This window comes from Phytophthora sojae (assembly GCF_000149755.1).
Source record: "Phytophthora sojae unplaced genomic scaffold PHYSOscaffold_1, whole genome shotgun sequence".
Classification (NCBI taxonomy): domain Eukaryota; phylum Oomycota; class Peronosporomycetes; order Peronosporales; family Peronosporaceae; genus Phytophthora; species Phytophthora sojae.
The window spans coordinates 4,487,169-4,506,805 of NW_009258115.1; the positions used below are offsets into that span (position 1 = coordinate 4,487,169).

Sequence of the window (19,637 nt, forward strand, 5' to 3'; positions counted from 1 at the left end):
TCCCCCAATCAAGCGGCGGAGACCTTCGGCGTCGTAGTCACCGCCGTTGAGTCACTGACACGGAAAAGCTGTATTCGATACTGAGCGGGATCAGGTATCATTTTGTTCGGGCAGTCATTCGTCTGCATGCGTGTGCACTACGCAGTAGTGTCACCGGCGAGCAGACACGAGGCTATATCGGCTGAAGGTATAATATTGTTTTGCAGTTACAGTAGTTATGTGGCATCGTGTTTGTAAAGGTATGGTATGACGAGCAGCCCCACAAGTAGCTGCAAGGCGAGATTCCAAAGTGCCGAGTGGCGGTTTCCTGCAAGCCACAGCCGCTACGAGCAGCAAACACAATAAACAAAGTGCACACCGTTATGAAATACGGCCTCATAAAGTATGAGATGAACGGTTTTCACCATGGCAATTACGCACCGAGATGATGCTAACCGCTCCTGAGAAGACTGACAGCGATCCACAAAAGGAGCTGACGAACTTGAGCGCGAGAAGATTGTTGGTCAACCCAGTAGGCGATATCCGACTCAACTGGTAAGTCAACCCCGCCAGCACAGAAGCAAGAAAATTGCAGCAGAGGCACCCCCAATCAATGAAAGGGCCCCCATTGCGCGACGCGGCATTGCGCAGTTGAGGCGGTTGCTTAGGAAAGAGCTCGCAGACGTAGTTCGACAGCAACACTGCACTGCACGACATCAAGATCCCGAGCACCAACTCCTCGCCGTCCGCCACTTGCAACGGACCGATAAACTGCGGGTCATTCAGGTCACTGCCCAAAAACACACCTTCGTTAATTATCTTCAACCAAACCCATCCATACATCAACACACTCGACAGCGTACCGGACGAAACCATGCGGTCCCAGAGCGGCTCTCAGCGCCGTCAGACCGACGAAAGTCACCAAGCACGTCACCAGCGACGGCCTGTTCTTCATCCTGCTCACCAGCCGACTCACGTCTGCCGTGATTGGACTCATCCACGCAGCCATGACCGCTTGCTTTCCCAGTCGGAAGCACACGCAGCCTCCCAGAACCGACGCGCAGACGTACAGAGGCCCCGCTGCAAAGCTGCTGCTACTGAGATCTCCCGCGTGGTCGACCATGAACGAGTACGACGTGAAGACCCTGCAATCAACAGCAACGATGCAGCTCTATCAGCACCAGCACCATAACCCCTCAAGTCTCCACTCGCGTACCCCAAGAACGCCGACCGGAACTGCACGCAGGCGAGCGAGACCTGCGTTCCCTTCTTGAGTCGGTCCTCGTAGCCGTAGGTTACACCGTCCAGGAAAGGTCCGATCCAGTTCAACGCCGTGCCGCCGACATTCAACCCCCAGGAGCGCAGCGTGTACCCCGGCACGAAGCACGTGGTTACGCACTCGGCCACCGCCGCCAGCAGCAGCATCCACAGGAACTGCTCGTCCGTCTCGCGCAGCGCCAGCCGGTCCTTCTCCTGCTCTGCAGACGACGACTCGGTCACAGCAACCGCCACGAACTCGTCCTCGTCCAGGCCATCGCTGACTGCTGCGGCGTCCTCGTCCGCGTCGCGATGCACCTGAGCACGCAGCATCGCTTCACCAAATGGCTACACTAGTGAACACAACACTACGCAAAAGTGTACCCCCTCACACGGTTCCCACTAAGTACGGTCACACATCGTACCCCTTGGGGTTACCTTTCACTAGCCAAAGCGCGGGAGCTTAGCGCGGGAGACGCACGACCTGCTACGCGACGTCCTGCCGGCGCCCAGAGCTCGAGTTGGCGCCCCCAAGCCCGCACACTCAGAGAATGGACGACGACCCGTCGAGCCGCAGCCCGCAGCGCAGCGCGCGCGACGATCTGCCGGCCGCAGCAGACGACGACGACCTCGCGGCAATTTGGCTCGGAGATGAGCCGCGGTCGGCCGCTCCCAGTGCGCGCGCGACGCTGCCACCCATCGCGCCCGCATCGCAAGCTGAAGGGGATGACGCTACCCGCAGTATTCAGCCAGTTGAAGAGCACAAGAGCGAGGAGCCGACGCCGCAAGAGAAGCAAGAGCAGGTGGACGAGAGCGAGGTGTACTTCCTCATCGCGGACTTCCTCAAGCGCCGCTCGGCGTGCCACAAGGCGGCGGACGTGCTGATCCAGGAGCTGGCCGAGCACCAGCTGCTGCGCGGCGGCGTGGACTGGTCGGGCAGGCCCAAGGCGGCCACGTACGAGGACTACAGGCTGCGGCACCGCGACATCTCGTCCGCGCACCTGGTGGAGCTGCTGCAGGGCGCGGCGGCGTCGTTCCCGAGACTCAACACCAAGAAGGACGTGGACGAGAAGGTCAAGGACGCGCCCACGGAGGGGAACAACAGTCTCCTGCTCAAGGCCCGCGTGAACAGGCAGCTCAAGCTTGAGCTGGAGGAGCGGAAGAAGCTGGCCAAAGATATTGTGAGCGATCTGTTCACGCTGAGAGGCGTGCTGAAGACCTTGAAGGTCGTGGAGAAGGTCATCAGGAAGTACGAGCGGTACCAGAAGTACACGACGGCGAGTCGGGTGGAGGACTTGCCGCCGGAGTTGCAGCTGATGATGTTAGGTGGAGACGCGCCTGCGAAGACAGAGACGGATGCAGAGACGGATAAGGTGACGACGCTGGCGGCGGATGTGCGCGCGTTGAAGCAGCTCTTCCAGCTACGACAGGAACGTGGAGAGGTGGAGAAGCGGATTGAAACGCTGATGGACCGCGCCAAGCGGTCGGGATTGTTTCGCACCACAGTTAGGACGGGGAGGAACCAGGCCTCGCTGCTGCGGCGCCGTGAAGTTAGCTCGCGCCACGATACGCAGCTGCCGCCTGCGTACGTGTATAGCAGGGTCCGCCGGTTGAAGACGCTGAGTGGACACTTGCAGATTCAGGCGTACTGCTTGGCGTACGATAAGCAGGGCAAGGTGGTCATTACCGGATCCGACGACAGGTACGCGTCGTGTGCTTGCTCGTAATATTTTTCCTACTTCGTATGTCTAACGTAAACCTGCTTATACGAACAGGCTCGTCAAGATTTGGTCGTTGAGGACAGGAGACTTGCTGTTTACTCTCCGCGGCCACGTCGGGAATATTACGGATCTAGCGGTGAATCACTCAAACACGCTTCTGGCCTCGTCCTCTGATGACAAGACGGTTCGGGTATGGGAGCTAAGTACAGGAGCCCCGATTGCTGTATTGGTGGGGCATTCGAGTGTCGTGAATGCAGTTCGGTTTCACCCGAAGAAGAACATTATCGTCACGGCCTCGGACGACGGTCGCTGTTTCTGCTACAAGGTGCCGGAGATCCCGCTTGTGGATAAGCCTGAAACCAAGATCGAGACTGCCCGACGATTGTACGCACTCAAGGCGTATATGCTGAGCTTGCACCCTATTTACGCAATGAAGCACGCTCGCCGCGAAGGAGTGCGGTCGTGCAAAGTGCACTGTGTAACGTTTAGTCGGTGCGGAGATTTTGTGGCTTCTGGAGGACACGATGGAATCGCCCGCGTGTGGGATTTATCGATGGTTTCGGCTCCAGACGCCCCTGCTGTGGTCCCAAGGTTTCAGCCCACTCATGAACCGCAGATTATAGTTCAGGAAGAGCAGCCTAACAACGGAAACGGGTCGGGGCCTGGTGAGCTTTTACCACCTCTCGCACCTCTCCCTGCAGCACCTGTGATACCTGTGAATGCACCGAACCAATTGCAGCAGCCACCAATGGGTCAGCTCAATGGCATTCCTGCATCTGCCCCAACAGTGCCTTTCCAAGCCGGCCCAGCACAACCTCTGCGTCCTGAACAAGCTCAATTCCAAGTTCCAGCTGTACCCTTCCAACCCGTACTGCTTCCAACGCAGCTCCCGCTTCCCGGTCAAGTACCACCTCAGGCTCCATTCCAGACACCACTTCAGGCGCCATTCCAGGCACCACTTCAGGCGTCATTCCAGACACCACTTCAGGTGCCATTTCAGGCACCACTGCAGGCGCCGTTCCAGGCACCCCTGCCAGCGCCGCCCCTACTTCCTGGTCAACCGCCACTTCAGGCCCCGTTTCAAGCTCCGCTCCAGGTACCACCACCACAGGTACCGCTACAAGCTCTATTGCAGGTGCCGCTGCAGGCACCACTGCAGGCACCACCTCAGGCGCCACTTCAGCGTCCGGTTAACCCTTCGGAAACCCCGCTCCCAAATGCTGCAGAAGCGCTGCAACGCGAGGCTGCGCCGCGACGACAACAGCAGCCCCCACAGGTCCAACAAAGCGACCTGCCGTTATTGTCTCTGTCTGACGATGCCGTTCCAAGCATTGAGCCGATTGCATTGCTGAAGGGGCATAAAGGCCCAGTCTCGAGCATCGCGTACAACTACCGAGGCGATCGGATTGCTACTGCGTCTATCAAGGACAGCGCAGCACGCATCTGGAAGTGGAAGCGGAAGTACAAGAGCCTGCATGGGGCCGTTCTTCTAGCGAAGGAGTCTACGGCTGAGCACGACGACATTTCCGCCTTATACGGGGTGCGCGGTCGGAAAATGCCTACCCCAGTGGTAGACACGCTGGCGTGGACACACGATGATTCACGACTGATTACACTCCACAGCGTCAAGCTGAATTCGGAAGGTGCAGAGCCGATTTGGGAGCAAAGGATACGCGTGTGGGAACCGAACAAAGGACAACTGGTGATGACCCTGGGGGCGATTGACAAAGAGAAGAAGAATGGCCACGTCAACGCAGCATTTGCACTTGGCGCGCACCCAACGGATTGGCGGATTGTGGTTACAGCAGGCTACGACGGGCGTGTCTTTTTGTGGGATATTTCGACGGGAAGGATGCTGAAGTCCTTTACCAACTTGTCGCCAGACTCGAAACCACTTTCCAACCTCGACGGTGGATTTACGCCTGATGGCAGTGGATTTTGCTTTACGGATCAAATCGGCCGGCTGCTGATCTTTGGAACAGGGTCTGGAGAGCAGTACGCGGCGACGCCTGTGCAGCAGTACTTCGCGCATGACTACGTTATGCTAGTCACTGATGGACACTACAACGTTCGAGACAGGGAGATGCAAGAGTTGCCGAGCATGATGGAGTCTGGTCCCCTCATGGATGCTTCAGCGGTTCAATATCCACACCAGCCACCGCATCTGTTGGCCAACAAATCGCTCACGCCGGAGCAGTACGAGGAAAATCGACGATTGCGAGTCCAGCAAAGCAAAGAGTCGGAAATTCAGTGTGGAGTCCGGCATTTGCCAGAAGCTGAGAAGGATATTCATTCGTTCCCCCTTGCTATCGTTAAGGACGACGAGAAAAAGTCTAACCAGGGACCAGGAAGTTTTGCCGCTGAGGCGATGGCGCTGGCCCAAGCGTCGTACCGACTAAATGGTGCCCCAGTGATGTTGTCTGAGCTTCGGCGTCGTAGAAGAAACCCGGACCCACTGCGGCGACGGCGTGAGAATCCTGCTGTAGAACGTGACACATCAGTGTTAGAGATTGAGATTTCCAGTGAGGACGACCGGAGTGACGAGGACTTCCAGGTGCCAACACCGCGCCACGCTGCAGAGGAGGAAGAAGAAGACGAAGATGACGAGGATGAAGAGGAGGATGACCTGGATGAGGATGATCTGCTTAGTGACAATGAAGAGGCGGTGATCTCTCCTGCAAACTCCAGGAGAAGACGCCTTCGCAGCACCAGACAGCGAGGATCTCCTCGTGCTCGGTTTCCTACTCGTGGTGGTCGGAGGCTACAGTCGGAAAGCGATAGTGAGAACGAGCATGAAGATAACCCTCGGCAGTTGCGAGCCCGGAGAAACGCGGCTAGAGCTCGTTCAAGAGTGGTATTAGATAGCGATGCGGAGGACGAGGATGGCGATACGCCCTCGGAGCAGCGTGTCGTTGAAGCTGGCAGTGGAAGAAGTGGCGGTATCGCAGGAGATCAATCCGAAGTTGTGGTCGAGTCGAACGATGGCATCGTCATGGGAGACAACCAGTTGGATCGGTTCGATGAGACCATGACTTATGCTCAAATGCTGGAGGCGAAGAGAGCTCATCTAGGCGCAGCGCCAGTGCCGGCAGAAAGTAGCGATGAAGCGCTGATTCCATGCGCGTTTTGTGGCGTTGGAGATGACGATGCGATGCTCAAACTTCCTGGAGATGGCATGGGCGCGCATCCTTTGATCTATGGAGTTCAGAGGGTATTCGTACATGATCAGTGCGCCATCGCGTCGCCCCTCTGTTTCAACCGAGATGGTAACTGGTATAACGTCGCGAGAGAGATTCGCCGTGGAAGATCACTGACTTGCGTTGCTTGCAACAAGCGCGGAGCGACGATTGGCTGCACTATCGCAGCGTGCCGGAACTCTTACCACTGGAAGTGCGCCATCACTTACGGTTGGTCAGTGGATCAAATGCACTTCTTTTGCCCAACGCACCAATCGAGACGCACGCAAAGACAGCGCCAAGAGCAAAGTAGTGTTGCTACTGAAGATGGAGGAGCTATCATAGAACCTGCTTCCAAGCGGTTTGGCCTCAAATTTCACCGCGAGTGGTTGCAGCTCGTCAGTCTGCGATCGATCCACCAGTATGTTCCCCAGGTTGGTGACTACGTGGTATACCTCCCAGAAGGACATCCTGGGTACCTGAATTTCGGGGGAATGACCAAGCCACGCTATTATGCGCGTCTGTCGAAGTTTTATGCCGTCAAGTGTCGTGTGGTCGATGTAAAATATGTATTCCCGACTGCGGAAGAGCACGCGAGGTGCAGCACGATCAAGTGCGAGCTTGCGCTAGCGGTGCTTGCTGTTCCGACGTCAGCCGTTCAATCGGCAGGGGGCCAAGAAGAACAAAAACAAGAGGAAGAAACCAAAGAAGGTGTCCCATCCGACACCGCAGACTTATTTAATCCCGAGTCGTCCCCGTTCGCAGAATTTACAAGCGTCGATGAACAGCTGAACCCCACAACCGCCGAGCCTTCAGCACGCTTCAATTTCAAGGTTCTGTATCACTCGAACGATGTGGCGAATTTCCTCGTGCTGGATCACATTTACGAGAGTGGCGTTTGCGGGAACTGGCAGGTGGGTGATCGCGTTCAGATGCCGTTTGTGCAGTTGGACGAACATGGTCTTGAGATCGAGGCGAAAATGTCTTATGGAAAGATCGAAAGTGTACTTCGGAAACCTCTGGTGGCGAGTAGTTCGGGAGAAATTTCGCCGTGGGAGTGCGTGAGGGTTGAATGGGACAGTCCGGATGATGAGACTTGTGCGGTGTGCCCGTGGGAGCTGGAGGCTGCAGCAGACGACGAGCGGCGTGAGAAGCGCCAGCTCGCGCTTGGTAGGCGTTCTACTCGACTGTTCTTTTCGCGGAGTATTATCGGGGAAAAGTGTGAGGCGCTGTTGCAGGAGGTCGATCAAGTGTTGACGCTCTCGTTTTCGCGTGACTTTATGTATCCTGTTGACGAGGAGACCTTCATGGATTATCCGTACTCGGTTGCCAATCCAATCGATCTGACGAAGATTCAGCGACGCCTCCGGCTCGGCTACTATCGTCAGGTGGAGGCTTTCTTGGCTGATGTGAAGCTGCTGCGAATCAACTGCGAGACTTACAACATTCCGTCAAGCCCAATTTCCCAGAACTCGCGGAATCTGTACGCCGCAGTTCTGACGCAAGCGCAGCGTCATTTCCCGCATTTGTTACGTGATGCCAACAATAACCGCACGGAGGCTGAAGCCGAGCAAGCGAGCGCTCGTTATTCGTACCCCCCGGATGACTTCCTGTCGAATTTCAGTGAAGACCCGGAGGAAACGCAATTGGCTCTGCTGGAGATCGAGTTGTTGACTCCGACACCAGAGAACGCCAGTGTCAACTCCGTCGTTTCTACTCAAGTCGAGGCTCCTACTGCTGTCCCCCGTGTCACGAGTCACGTGCATGCTGCTTCGCCCCAAAGGACTTCTCGTCGTCGCACTCGTAGCACCGAGGAAACCAAAGAAAGCGAGGTGGCAGCAGAAGAGAAGGTTGACCATTTGGTAGAGCAGAACGGAGCAGCGGTCGATGCCCCCGAGCAAACTGAAGCAACGACCAATGCTGCAGATGCTGCCGTCTTCAGCAGTCCGAGGAGACAGCTCCGTAATCGAGAAGTACCGGAACCACAACTCGTGTCACCCCGTGCCCGCCGCACACCTCGAGTGGTGACGACACCAGTGACTAGTGGTGGAGGAGGCTCCGCGCGGAAACGACAGCGCAAAAACCCTGACAAGGAGCTTCTGACCTATTCTGCTCTCATGGACAAGTACACGGCTGCTCAGCGTGAATCTATCGAGCGCGCATGCGAAGAAGATTTGAGGTCCGTGCTGCAAGAGTTCCACGAGGCCCTCGTCGAAGCCGACAAGTCAGACGTGTTTGCTTCGCCTGTGACCGACGACGTGGCCCCACAGTATTCAGAGATTATCCTGCACCCTATGGACTTTGGCACGATGCAGGACAAGCTGGTCAAGTACAGGAGCTTCCGCGAATACTTTGTAAGTTTGCACATGGTCTGCTCGCGTGATGTTGCTTCCTACTAACTGATTACTGTGCTCATACCTTGCTTCTCCAGGCCCACGTAGAGCTGGTCTTCTCTAATGCCATCACGTACAACACGTGGGACGGATTCATCGGCGGACTCGTGGAAGACCTGCAGAAGTATTGCGTCAAGTTTCTACTCGATGCAGCCAACGTGGCTTCTACATCTACGAAAAAGGCTCGAGGGCGGCCTGCTGGTCGTTCGCCGGTAAGAAGCAAAGCACCGACGGCAGCTTCGTCGGGCAAGCAGCGCGCCCGCAAGAAGTCTGTTGCCGCTATCTCCGAGGACGAGGAAGACAGTTGGAGCAGCAGCTCTTCGGAGAGCGAGGAAGACGACGACGACGATGAAGAGGAAGAGGAGGAGACTTTCAGCGACGAGTCGGACTGGGGTGGTGCCGGCAGGAAGCGTCGACTTCGACGTCCTGCCCAAGCATCCAAGAGCAAGAAGAAGTCCAAGCGGCGCTAAGTGTAGTCCACCTATTGCTCGAGCAACGAGAACTATCAACACGTCTTCTTACCCTAGAGCAGAGGCGTCTACAGAAGTATCGGAGGAAAAGGAGCCTAAGTACTGGATGAGGATCAAGTGAAGCTTGGGTAACAAGACATGGAATATTTAGCCACACTTTGGAGTTCTTCTATGTAAACGAGGTCGATGCACGCAACATGTTAATGCTGGGGGTGCATCAGGCACGTTTGGGACTTGCTTGGGCGCTAACGCTAGCTTACAACAGCCGCACACCTTCCGTGACCTTCTCGGTCATCTCGTTGTTGTGCGCGTCCATCTTGTCGACGATGCGCGCTGCGATGACCTGCAGCGCCCGCAGGTCCGCGCCCTTGACCTTCTTACGAGCCTTCGTGTCCGCGATACAGATAGCGCCCACGACCACGCCGGTCTCCTTGATGAAGAGGGGGACGCCCAGGAAGAACTGCACACGCATGGACAGCGCCACCGGGTTCTTGGCGAAGCGGATGTCCTTACGGGTGTCCAGAATCACCAGTGGCTCGGTCGACATGATAGCGTGAGCGTCAATGCCAATGTCACGCGGCACCTGGTCTCCCACGAGGCCGATCGTAGTCACGAACAGACTCGTCGAGGCCGTCACCACCGACAACGCGGCCACAGAACAGTTCACAGTCGTAGCTGCAAGCTGCAGCAGGTCACGGAGCACGGTGTTAGCGAATTCCTGCGAGAGGTTGAGCGTCTGGATGCGCTGGACGCGCTCCTTCTCCGTGGCTGTCAACGGAGCGTCCGGCCACGGGTTGCCCTTCTTGAACGTCAGCTCGTAGTCGAACGGCGTGTTGGCGTACACATCGCCGTCGTCCTCGCCGCCCTGACTGAGTCCACTGCTGGATGTGGCGCTCGGGCTCGTCGGCAGCGTTGCTGCCAGCGTCGGCTCGATCGTGAAGGCGGCCAGAGCCTCCTCTAGTGTCACGTGTGCTGCACTGCCGAAGCACTCGCCGTCGCTCCCACGGCTGGAGGACGCTCCGTCGCTGGCGCTTGTCCTGCTAACTCCGCTGCGGGTGTCGTACGAGCCGGAAGCTCCGTTGGGCCCGTTCTGGTCGCCGTTCAAGCAGGCCATGCACACGCGCGTGCTGTTCGAGAGCTTGGAGCGCTGCGCGTCCTTGCGGATGGCCGAGCACTTGGAGCACACGGCGGCGCCGCAGATGCGGCAGTGGTGCGGGCGGCGCGTGAACATGGAGAAGCTGCCGCCGCACACGGAGCACGAGTCGCGGATGTGCCAGCTACGGCGGTCGCGCAGCTGGTTGCGGCGGATCCGGCGGTTGACGATGGCGCTGGGCACGAGGCGCACGCATCCGGCGAGACGCAGCAGCCACGCGCGGTCGGTCTCGAGCGACGGCGCGCGGTAGGGCGCCGTGATGAAGAAGGTCACGCGCGTGGTGGTGGAGTTCTTGTCCTCGGAGGCCTCGACGACGAAACCGCACTTGTGCATGGGCTGGCGCTGCATGTGGGTCTGCGAGAAGATGGGTCCGCAGCGCGGCAGCTCGAGCGACTCGAGCACCGACACGCCGTAGGACGCGCCGCCGCCCAGCGGGTTGTTGCCGCCGTTGCCGTTGACGAAGACCTGGTTGAAGCGCATGAAGAAGAACTCGCGCAGCGGCGCCTGCGGGTGCACGTCGTTGAGCGCGAGCCACTGCACCATGAGCGAGGAGGACGTGGGTCTGGAGCCGCGCGGCGTGTGCGGCGTGGCGGGCGTGGCCGGCGTGCCGGGCTCGGGGCTCGGCTCGGGCGCGTTGCCGGCGTCCGTGCTCACCTCCGTGTAGTGCAGCGCCTGGCCGGCCGCGTACTGCGCGCCCAGCAGGTCCTGCAGGAAGGCGTCGACCTCGCCGGCCGTGCGGCCCGAGAGCAGCGCCATGACCTCGTCGCACGTCGTGTTCTGCAGGCGCACGACGCCCTTCATGACGAGCAGGTCGTCGCGCTCGTCGTGCATCTCGTAGACCGTGAAGTTCTCCTTCTGCTGGCGCAGCACGGCGCTGGCGGCCGCCGAGCCGGCCACGCCCTGGTCGTCGTCCGTGATCCAGCGGATGAGCTGGTTGGCGCGCCGCTCGCCGAGCGCGGCCAGCTCCTTGACGCGCTCCTTGGTCATGGCGCGCGGCACCTCGTACTGGCGCGACACCTGCTCGGCGAAGGCGCGCGAGCCGCCCGAGCCGCCCGAGGACGCGCTGGCGGCCTTGCCGCCCGTGGAGCTGTTGTTCCTGCGAAACATCGACCGACTGACCGACCGAGAGAGAGCAAGCTGGAGGAGGAAACGGGACTGGGGCTGCCCCCGCCGCGCCGCGCTGCTCTGCTGGCCGAGGGAGCGAGACTGCGTGAGTGCCGTGACTGTCGGCATGCTGGCGGCGATTTGCTTGTGCCCTCGGAGAATAGATGCAGCTGAAGTTGATGTCGTGTACCAACTTATAGGGGTTACCGGTACTATCAGGGACTAGTATGTATTGTTTAACCTAGAAGATGACATCATTAAAGAGAAGTTTATCAGGATAGAGATAACTTAGGAACGCGGGGTCTACTATGGTGAGCCCCATCTGCGACCGACAGCGCAACGCGTGACGGCGACAAGTGTCCAGCTGGTTGGCCGGTGTTCCCGCCAGCAATTGCATGAGGCGCGGGGGTGGCCAACTTGAAGCTTATATATTGTTGTGTCTGCCGCGCCGCTGGCCGGCGCGATCTGCCTTGCGTCTCGAGCTGTTATCTTTCGTGAGCTTAGCGAGCTCAGCTAACACTGGTAGCGATGCGAGCTCCGCCCAAAATCATTACTTTTTCAAGGGTGTCCACCGAAGACGTCGTTCTGGTGCTTGGGGGCGCGTTTTGGTGGCGAAATCTCGGGATCCGTTGCACTTCGCGCAGTGCCGAAGCCTCGACTCGACCCCCCCCCGTCTCTTAGCCGCAGTACAGCGCGCGCCGCGGTGGTGATGATGGAAGGGCGAATCGCCAACGGATGAGTGCGCCGCGAAAAAGGCTTCGGACAGAAGCTCTCTGAGTGCGCGAGCTTGCCAGCACTGCAACCACGCCGTGAGGCACGACTGAGATCAGAAGACCGACAAGGTCGCCGCTGGCCTCTCGCCAGTGCTCCATGCGCAGCGCTCGCTCATTTGTCTGCCGTGTCTGCAGCAGCACTGGCGAGCTTCGCGACAGCGCGACCATGGTCACCGCTACGTCACTGAAGCAAAGCCTGTCCTCCTCTCACTCATCGAGGCGCGTCTTTGCGGTTCAAGCACCCCGTCGACTTTGGCTGGCCAGAAAGCACCCACCGGGTCTCGCTGGGAGGGAGGGAAACAGGCGAGTGTGGATGCATGACCGGCGGCGCTGGCATGGCAGCGAACGGGGAACGGATGTCGCGCTCGCCGCCCGAAGTCGGGATGGTCCGTGCTGGCAAAAGATGAGGCGAAGATCGACAAGCGCTTCACTCGACTGACTGCTTCTCACCAGCGCTCGGATCTCTACTCAACGCGAGGCGACAAATCTTGGTCTCGCAATGGCAGCGTCTCCTCGCTGCGGTGAGCTTATTACTGTACTGTAGTCGTAGTGACTGTGAAGTGCATCCGACCGTTGGAATCGGAGAGCACTTCGCCAGTCTCCGCGCGCTCGAATCTGTGCTCGCGTGGCCGCGCAGTACACCGACGCGGCTTATCCAGCTCGGAAGGACGATTGCCGAGAGCGCGATGACCGGAGGAAGCACCCATTTCTATCATACGAGTGTCGACATTCGCAGGGTGCTCTAGATGAGGTAGTCGTGCCTCTTTGCCACAATCCGGTGATTTGAGGCACATTACTTCGCGAAAATTGAGGCACCGCTCGGGTTTCAATACAAATCATATATGAAGAGCAGAAAGCAAGTGCCTCACAGGTGCCTCACGTGGTTGGCAAGCTACGACGTATCCTTCTCTTCGCTGGTGATATCGCTACCGATGTCGTGAGCCAACTGCATCAAGTCAAAGTACTGGGCAGCCTGCAAGTGACCCTCTAGCGCGTGGCTAGTCAAATGTCTGCGATGGTCGTTTTTAATTCTCTTGAGGTCACTGAAATCACCTTCTACCGTGTGTGTGCCAGGAGGGATGCTACCGATACCAACCGCAAATGCCCGCAGCTTCGAGTATTGCTTACCGCCGTCCACTTCGTTCCACGCTTGATCCAAAGGCTTGCGTGACGCACTGTCCACAATACTGCGTAGGTTGGTGTCGACCTCACATCGTTCACGCAGGTCTTTGCGCTGGTTCCATATCTCCATCAATATAGTATGGCCGAAGTCGTCTGCGATGTACATCAACTAAACCTCTGAAAGCGGAATCACGACAATCGATGACTTGTGCCGGTGTCGTGAACCGCTGAGTAGCGGCTTCATTGAGAACTTCTACTTGAATGTCTTGGATACCATCGATCAGTACTCGGACGGCGCCCATCACAGCGAGAACGAGTTGATGGCGATCCAGTACACTCAATCTTTTGTATACCACCTCAGAAAACGGCGACGAAGCGCATGTCACGAGTTCGGTTTTGACTTCGTCAACCACAGGTGCGCTACCGTTGCGCGTGTCTTCAAACTTGTTGGCCAGAATTTGTTTCAACTCGTTCAATGCTCGGGTTTGGTCCGTTAGGGTGACTGTTTTCCCTTGCAGCTGAGCAAAGCAAGTTTTGATGGAGCAGGTAACGTCAGCTACCACAAAACAACATAACCACCACGTGTTGCTAGAGCTCGGTCGACCCTTTTCAGACTGCAACTTCAATAGATCTTCGTAGCTCTCCGTTAGAAAATGACAGGTGTCGTGTATCGAATTCCATCTTGTAGTCACGTACTCAGGGCAGCTTCCGACGGCATTTTGAACCGATACGTGCGTGTGCGTGAAGGTGATCTCAAAAGCGAGAGTAGAACGAAAATTCGCGAACTCGTCGAAAACAGATAAGAAATCACGAACAACCAAATTAAGCTGGTGACTTCCGCACCAATTCGCTGCAATACCAGTTTCTCCTACTTTAGCACAAGCACTTCGAACCCGTTTCACGAATCCTTGATGGCACCCTAGCATCGTAGCTGCTCCATCAGTGGCAATACCAATTATTTTTAGCAATGACCAGCTGCCCAAAACGTTTTTGAGTGCATCTAGAACCAATTCTGCGTAGGTGGCCGCTGTGTGAGGACGTTCACCAGTAGGAATGGCTAAGAAGTGCACATTGTGGAGTTTTCGGCTGCACTCAAATGAAAGCCGCACGTCGAGGTAAGCTTCAGCTGCATGTGACGCTCCGTCCACCAGAATCGACAACGCCCAAACATGCTCCAGAATCACACGCAACGCGGTCAAATTGATCGCGACGACATAGCGGACCGTCCTCGCGACAATCTCTTGAATGACAAGGCCTAGTTTGGCATTTGCGTAAGCCTCCCTAAAAATTCCAAACACTCCCGATACCGCTCTAAAGCTTGGAATGTATACATTGCAGCGAATGATCGTCTCGAACTGTTGTTTGTGGCCCACGTGCAGTACGAAACTTCCGTCGCTGCTCTCCACAAGTCCATTAAACACCAATAACTCCAACATGATCGTGTTACCGCTGCTGTCAGATACCTCGATAGGATCCTACCGAATCAGACGCTGAATGACTGAAATTATACTACCTGGGACAACAACACAGAAACCACTCTGGTCGGGCACGTACGAGAGAATACTCGCTCCAAAATCTTTGGCTGAGAAAAAGCGGTCCCTGATCAGTGGGTTGTTGGGCAGCTTCTGGTACTCGGCCCATTTTGTCTTGTGTTGCGATTTAAGGTGGCGCACTATATTATCCCGTCGAAACTTCACAAATATTGCGGTGGTTTTGCAGGGGCCGCGCGTGTCTCCGTTGAGAATAAGGCTCAGCTCTTCTGCTTGAACAATCTTTCCTTCTCGTTTGAAGTTTTCGCAAAATCGGCACACAGCTTGCTTCACTTTTCCTGTGTCTGCGGTCACAACCGGACGAAGCCCAAGTGTCATCGGATAATGACCGACCCAGTTGTCCCTTGTTTCTGCCTTCTTCTGCTTCTTGCGAGGGTATCCGAGAGCTTCGTTGACACTTCGAGTCTCACCGGACAACTGCACATCGTCAGCATCAGCCATCTTTACGAAGAACAGTGCGAGAAGAAAGGAAGACAATAAGGTGGTTGCAGCACGAGGTGCTTAATCAATCTAAGGCGTCCAGGGAACAGGCGTGCGATGGTTTCTAAGTTTGTATTCGCCTTTGTGAAACCAACCGCAGGTAGATTCTACGAGAATGTATCCATGTATAATTTGAGGCACTCCCTGAAAGTCCAAATGAGGCACTCCGAACTATTTATACACCGAATGCCACATCTAGAGCACAATGTCACATTCGAGCTGTCGGAACCCTGCACCATGCACGGCAGTCACCTTCACCATCGTTGAGGCGCGCCTCCAACGCAAAGACGAGCTCCGCGGTGTAGACCCCAACGCCACGCTGGACCCGTCATTCACAGTTTCACGGAGAGCGAGCGGAACTCGCTACAGTACAATATCGTAGTGGAGACGAAAGTATCCTGGCACGACCTCCTATCCGCGCATTCAAGTATGTACTGCAGATGCCCTCTGCCCAAGCGCAGCATAATCTGCCACCAGACCCCCAAAGCAGCGCCGTCGCCCTCAACGAATCTGGCACGAAGCTACAAAAAGTAACTGGACTAAGATAGAGATACACCGACAAAGAGACGACGAGAGGGCACTCATCACAGTGATTGCTGCATCTCCTAGCTTGAGCATCGAGTCTCGATTCTAGAACGTGAACGAAGGGGGACTTTAATTCGTGCGCTCTCCCTCCGCCGCCGGGTAACATCACTCTCACGTCGCACCAGCACACAGTACATACTCCAGCGCCGACAATTGGCCATATGCAAGCAGCTGGGGCCCGCCATCACAGGCACTTGCGGCCCGCAAACATCGCGTCGGTTCGGTATAGTATCTAGCAGGTACTTTATATCCCTTTTCGTCGTATATATACGATATAGCTGGTATCGTTCAGCAGCTTATATTATGTACAACACACAATCTACACCTACCGAACCGCATGTACATGACGTACTTCAGGCTTCCTTCCGGTAGCCTTACCGTACGTCATGGGTATGCGATAGCCTAGTTTTCCGGGGGTTTGCTCCTCGCGTGTGGCTCAAATCGGCGCAGGCCCCGACAGCAGCTACCGAAGCTCGACCTATTGACTTGTGTGACCATGGCTCTGCGTGTCGCGGCGGAGAAGGCGGCGGCGTCCACGTCCAGCCCGGCCGTGACGCTGTACCGCTACATCACCAAGCAGGTGCCGCGCGTGCTGACGCTGTACGACATCCCGATGGAGCCCGCCGACGCGCGGCTGGCCGTGCAGGCGCTGTTCCGCCAGCACGCGGACGTCAAGGACCCGCGCGTGGTGGACATGCTCATCACCAAGGCCAACATGGAGCTGGAGGAGACGCTCATGCAGTGGAAGCAGAAGGTGCACCTGGTCAAGCTGCTGGAGGAGGGCCAGGCCCTGCGCGCGCCCAAGCCGCTCGTGGACTCGGTGGACCAGGCGCTCGAGAAGTTCTACGCGGGCGTGGACGACGACGAGGACGAACTGTAAAGAGGGAACCAGAGGCAAGGGACAGATGAAGCACACACAAATACAAGACGGCGAGGTCTGACGGCCTTGTCGCTCCCCTGGAGTTTGATTTATATCAACCGAGTGCTGCGCGCGGTTCCTACATATCTACATGGAGATGTAGTGTGAGGTTGATACCATATACTTTTTGTACTAATTGGTTCCTATATGCCAAGAGCTGGCTCTACGGCGTGAGATCGAGGCGTGTGCGACCCCTTCTAGACTATAACTTAGAGAAAAAACAACGAGCTTGAAGAGCTCTTCAATGGAGACGCGCGTGCTCACTCGGACAGCGGGTTCACCTGCATGCGGACTTGGCACTGCGTCGTGTAGGCTGTTCGCAGCAGCTCCTGCATCGTAAGCTCGGCGTCGGCGGCGTTCATGCCTGGAGGCGGCGGCGCGCGGATCGACGACTTGACTTTGTGCACGTTACCGCCGTCCCGCCGTACTGCAATGCTCATGAGCGTGTTCTGCTCGACGCCGCGGATCGCCACGTTGGCCAGGTTGCGCAGGAACAGGTACTTGTCTCCAGGCAGCAGCTCGCGCGCGAACGGGTCGGCCACGCTGAAGGAGCCCACGATGTGCCCATCGGATGTGACCATGGGGAAGCCCGCGAAGAACCGCACTCGACCGTCAGCTACCAGCGGGTTGCTGGCGAAGCGCAGATCCTCCGTCGCGTCCAGGATGACCGTGGGCTCTGTGGACATGATGGCGTGGGCGTCCATCAGCACGTTGCGCGGTAGCTCGCGTTTGTCCAGCCCCACTCGGGCCATGAGGAAGCCGCTCTTGTCACCGATGAAGCTGATTGCCGCGATCTGGCAGCCCAGCTCGGCCGCAGCGTACTCGCACATGTCCTGGAACTGCCTGCCGGGGTCGGCCAAGTGCAGTGAGCGCACCTTCTGGAGTCGTTCAGCCTCCTCCGCTGGAATTGGCGCCTTGGGCCACTCCTGCCGACTGCTGTAGCTCAGGGCGTAGTTGAATGGCGTGTTGGCCCGCACGGTGAGCTTCTTTTCAAGGTGGGCCAGCTCATCGACGCTTGGCCGAGTCACCTCGTCGTTCCAGTGGAACTCGCTGAACTCGGAGAACTCGGAGATTGTGTCGAAGTCGTCGAGCTTGTCTGGGCTGTTGCCGCCTCGGCTGAACTCGCTGGCTGGGTTGAGCACTGGACTATCGGTGGAGCGCTGGCGGCGGAACGATCCATTGCTCTTCAACGGGTGCGTCTTAGGGCGTGCCGTCTCGCTGTAAACCTCGGACAGGTTGGCCGTGCTGCCAGACAGCGAAATGTTGCTGGCCTCCAGCTCGTGGCCGTCGAACGAGCTGGAGAAACTCGCCAGACTGCGATGGCTTCCGGTGGTGAGCGACACGGAGTTCGAGTTGGAGCCGCTGTTGGACGACAGGATCGACGTGGTGCTGGCAGTGCGGCATGAGTTGCACAGCCGCACCTCGCGGTTGCAACTGGCCTGGCGGATTGTCTTCATCTCGGAACAACTGCTGCACACGACGTCGCCGCATACGCGGCAGTGGTGCTTGCGACGGAAGACGCTGAAGGCTTTGAGGCACAGGTGGCAGTTCGGGCCGTTCTTGCGGAAGTCGCGCTTGGTGAGAAGGCTCTGCGAGCCCAAAGCTCGCGTCAGCAGCGCGTTCGAGATCTGGGAGACGCAGCTCACGACCTTGGTCATCCACGAGCGGGTGAGCGTGGACACAGCGTCACGGCCCGGGTGACTCTCGGACAGAAACAATGAGATCTCCAGCGGGCCATCGTGTGCAGTCTCCTCCACGACAATACCCGAGCGACGAAGACGCAGACGCACCACGTTCTGAGAGGGAGGCAGCGGCTCGCAGCCGTCGAGCTCGATAGATTCCCAAATGGAGGCGCCGATGTAAAGCCCCGAGCCGTTGTTCTGGTACAAGCTGCCGTGCTCCAAGTTCTTCTCGAAGACGTCGCTATACCTCAGGAACACGTAGTCTCTGTGAGGCAGGTTGGGCTTGGACGCCTGCAGCGCTGTCCAGCTGACGGAGAGACCCTCGTTCGACCGCGTGGGCGAGTCCGGCTTCTTGTAGAGCACGACGCCGTCGAGGAAGAGCGTGCCGAAGATCTCGCCCATGGTCTCCCGTAGTTGCGACGTCGTGTCCATCCGGAGCATGTGCATGACTTCCTGGATCGGCGCGTGCACCGTCGTGACGGCCTTCATGGTGTAGAACTCCTTCTCGCACAGTTCGTAGAGCTTGACGCCGCCCTTCTCCTTCAGGAGCTTCATGGCGAACGGAGACGTGAGCGCGTCCACGCGCGACTGCCCCAGGAAACGCAAGTCGCGCTCGATCTCGTCCGTGATGTTGACGCGGTACGACTTCTCCACCATGGGGAACATGGAGTACATGGTTCTAATACGTGTCCGCCGTCCAGACCCGACGAGACTCTAACAACGTTTCTCCAGTCTTTCCTGAATGCGGGATCTCCACGCTAGCAGCGACTGTAAGAGCTGGCGCTGGAGCTTGTGCACTTGTGTTAGCTCTCTTCCTTGTCCCGGACCAGCCGACGCGGGTTAGTCGGCGCTGTAGCTTGGGTCTCTCCCTCGTTTGGTGCAGCGACAACTGTTTTGGTCTTGATTGTCAAGACGTTAGCCAGCAGGATGGGGACCAAGTGCCTACAGCAGACAAGCAGCGAGATGTCCAGGCGAATATTACAGGCGTCGACCTCTCTCGCGCTCACCGAAAGCAGCGCAAACTGGGTCGAAACACAAATAGAGAGAGACTGGCGGCACAGATGACGCTCGTCGTCGCGTTCTGGGCCAGGTCTGCTCTCCTTCCCGGTTCTTGCAGTGTAGTGAGTGAGCGAGCGAGTGTTGTGCTGCCTGACCGGAAGCAGCAGCCGGTGCAGCGTGAAGTCCAGGTGGCCTAATAACAGTAGTGTTGCGGACTGCTGCGCAGCCGTGGATATTGGAGACTGGTTTGCTAGCAGAGCGTGGCGCGGATTTG

At 57.5% G+C, this 19,637-nt stretch overlaps 6 protein-coding genes across 6 annotated transcripts; 2 read left to right on the plus strand and 4 right to left on the minus strand.

The window, feature by feature from the left end:
• Window positions 1-215: 215 nt before the first annotated feature.
• On the minus strand, window positions 216-1,404 carry PHYSODRAFT_476964 (hypothetical protein; the record flags this gene model as incomplete). Its single annotated transcript, XM_009516751.1, has 5 exons — window positions 216-323; window positions 421-769; window positions 843-872; window positions 981-1,124; window positions 1,196-1,404. 5 exons carry the CDS (start codon window positions 1,402-1,404, stop codon window positions 216-218), a joined length of 840 nt encoding a protein of 279 aa, XP_009515046.1.
• A 1,151-nt stretch (window positions 1,405-2,555) lies between these two features.
• Window positions 2,556-8,996, plus strand: PHYSODRAFT_308854 (hypothetical protein; the record flags this gene model as incomplete). The annotated part of the gene is made up of 5 exons (XM_009516752.1): window positions 2,556-2,938; window positions 3,012-3,663; window positions 4,141-8,487; window positions 8,565-8,684; window positions 8,796-8,996. 5 exons carry the CDS (start codon window positions 2,556-2,558, stop codon window positions 8,994-8,996), a joined length of 5,703 nt encoding a protein of 1,900 aa, XP_009515047.1.
• A 174-nt stretch (window positions 8,997-9,170) lies between these two features.
• On the minus strand, window positions 9,171-11,271 carry PHYSODRAFT_539161 (hypothetical protein). Its single transcript, XM_009516753.1, has one exon. The coding sequence runs from the start codon at window positions 11,254-11,256 to the stop codon at window positions 9,253-9,255; it is 2,004 nt and encodes a 667-aa protein (XP_009515048.1). The 5' UTR covers window positions 11,257-11,271; the 3' UTR covers window positions 9,171-9,252.
• A 3,352-nt stretch (window positions 11,272-14,623) lies between these two features.
• On the minus strand, window positions 14,624-15,139 carry PHYSODRAFT_293502 (hypothetical protein; the record flags this gene model as incomplete). Its single annotated transcript, XM_009516754.1, has 1 exon — window positions 14,624-15,139. One exon carries the CDS (start codon window positions 15,137-15,139, stop codon window positions 14,624-14,626), a length of 516 nt encoding a protein of 171 aa, XP_009515049.1.
• A 1,071-nt stretch (window positions 15,140-16,210) lies between these two features.
• On the plus strand, window positions 16,211-16,734 carry PHYSODRAFT_284135 (hypothetical protein). The gene has a single exon (XM_009516755.1). It carries the CDS (start codon window positions 16,260-16,262, stop codon window positions 16,641-16,643), a length of 384 nt encoding a protein of 127 aa, XP_009515050.1. The 5' UTR covers window positions 16,211-16,259; the 3' UTR covers window positions 16,644-16,734.
• A 208-nt stretch (window positions 16,735-16,942) lies between these two features.
• Window positions 16,943-19,039, minus strand: PHYSODRAFT_554174 (hypothetical protein; the record flags this gene model as incomplete). Its single annotated transcript, XM_009516756.1, has 1 exon — window positions 16,943-19,039. The coding sequence occupies one exon, from the start codon at window positions 19,037-19,039 to the stop codon at window positions 16,943-16,945; it is 2,097 nt and encodes a 698-aa protein (XP_009515051.1).
• Window positions 19,040-19,637: the final 598 nt, after the last annotated feature.

Bases quoted from the DNA above. Each gene is read 5' to 3' on its own strand.
- PHYSODRAFT_539161 (XM_009516753.1), bottom strand. From the start codon at position 11,256: ATGTTTCGCAGGAACAACAGCTCCACGGGCGGCAAGGCCGCCAGCGCG.
- PHYSODRAFT_284135 (XM_009516755.1), top strand. From the start codon at position 16,260: ATGGCTCTGCGTGTCGCGGCGGAGAAGGCGGCGGCGTCCACGTCCAGC.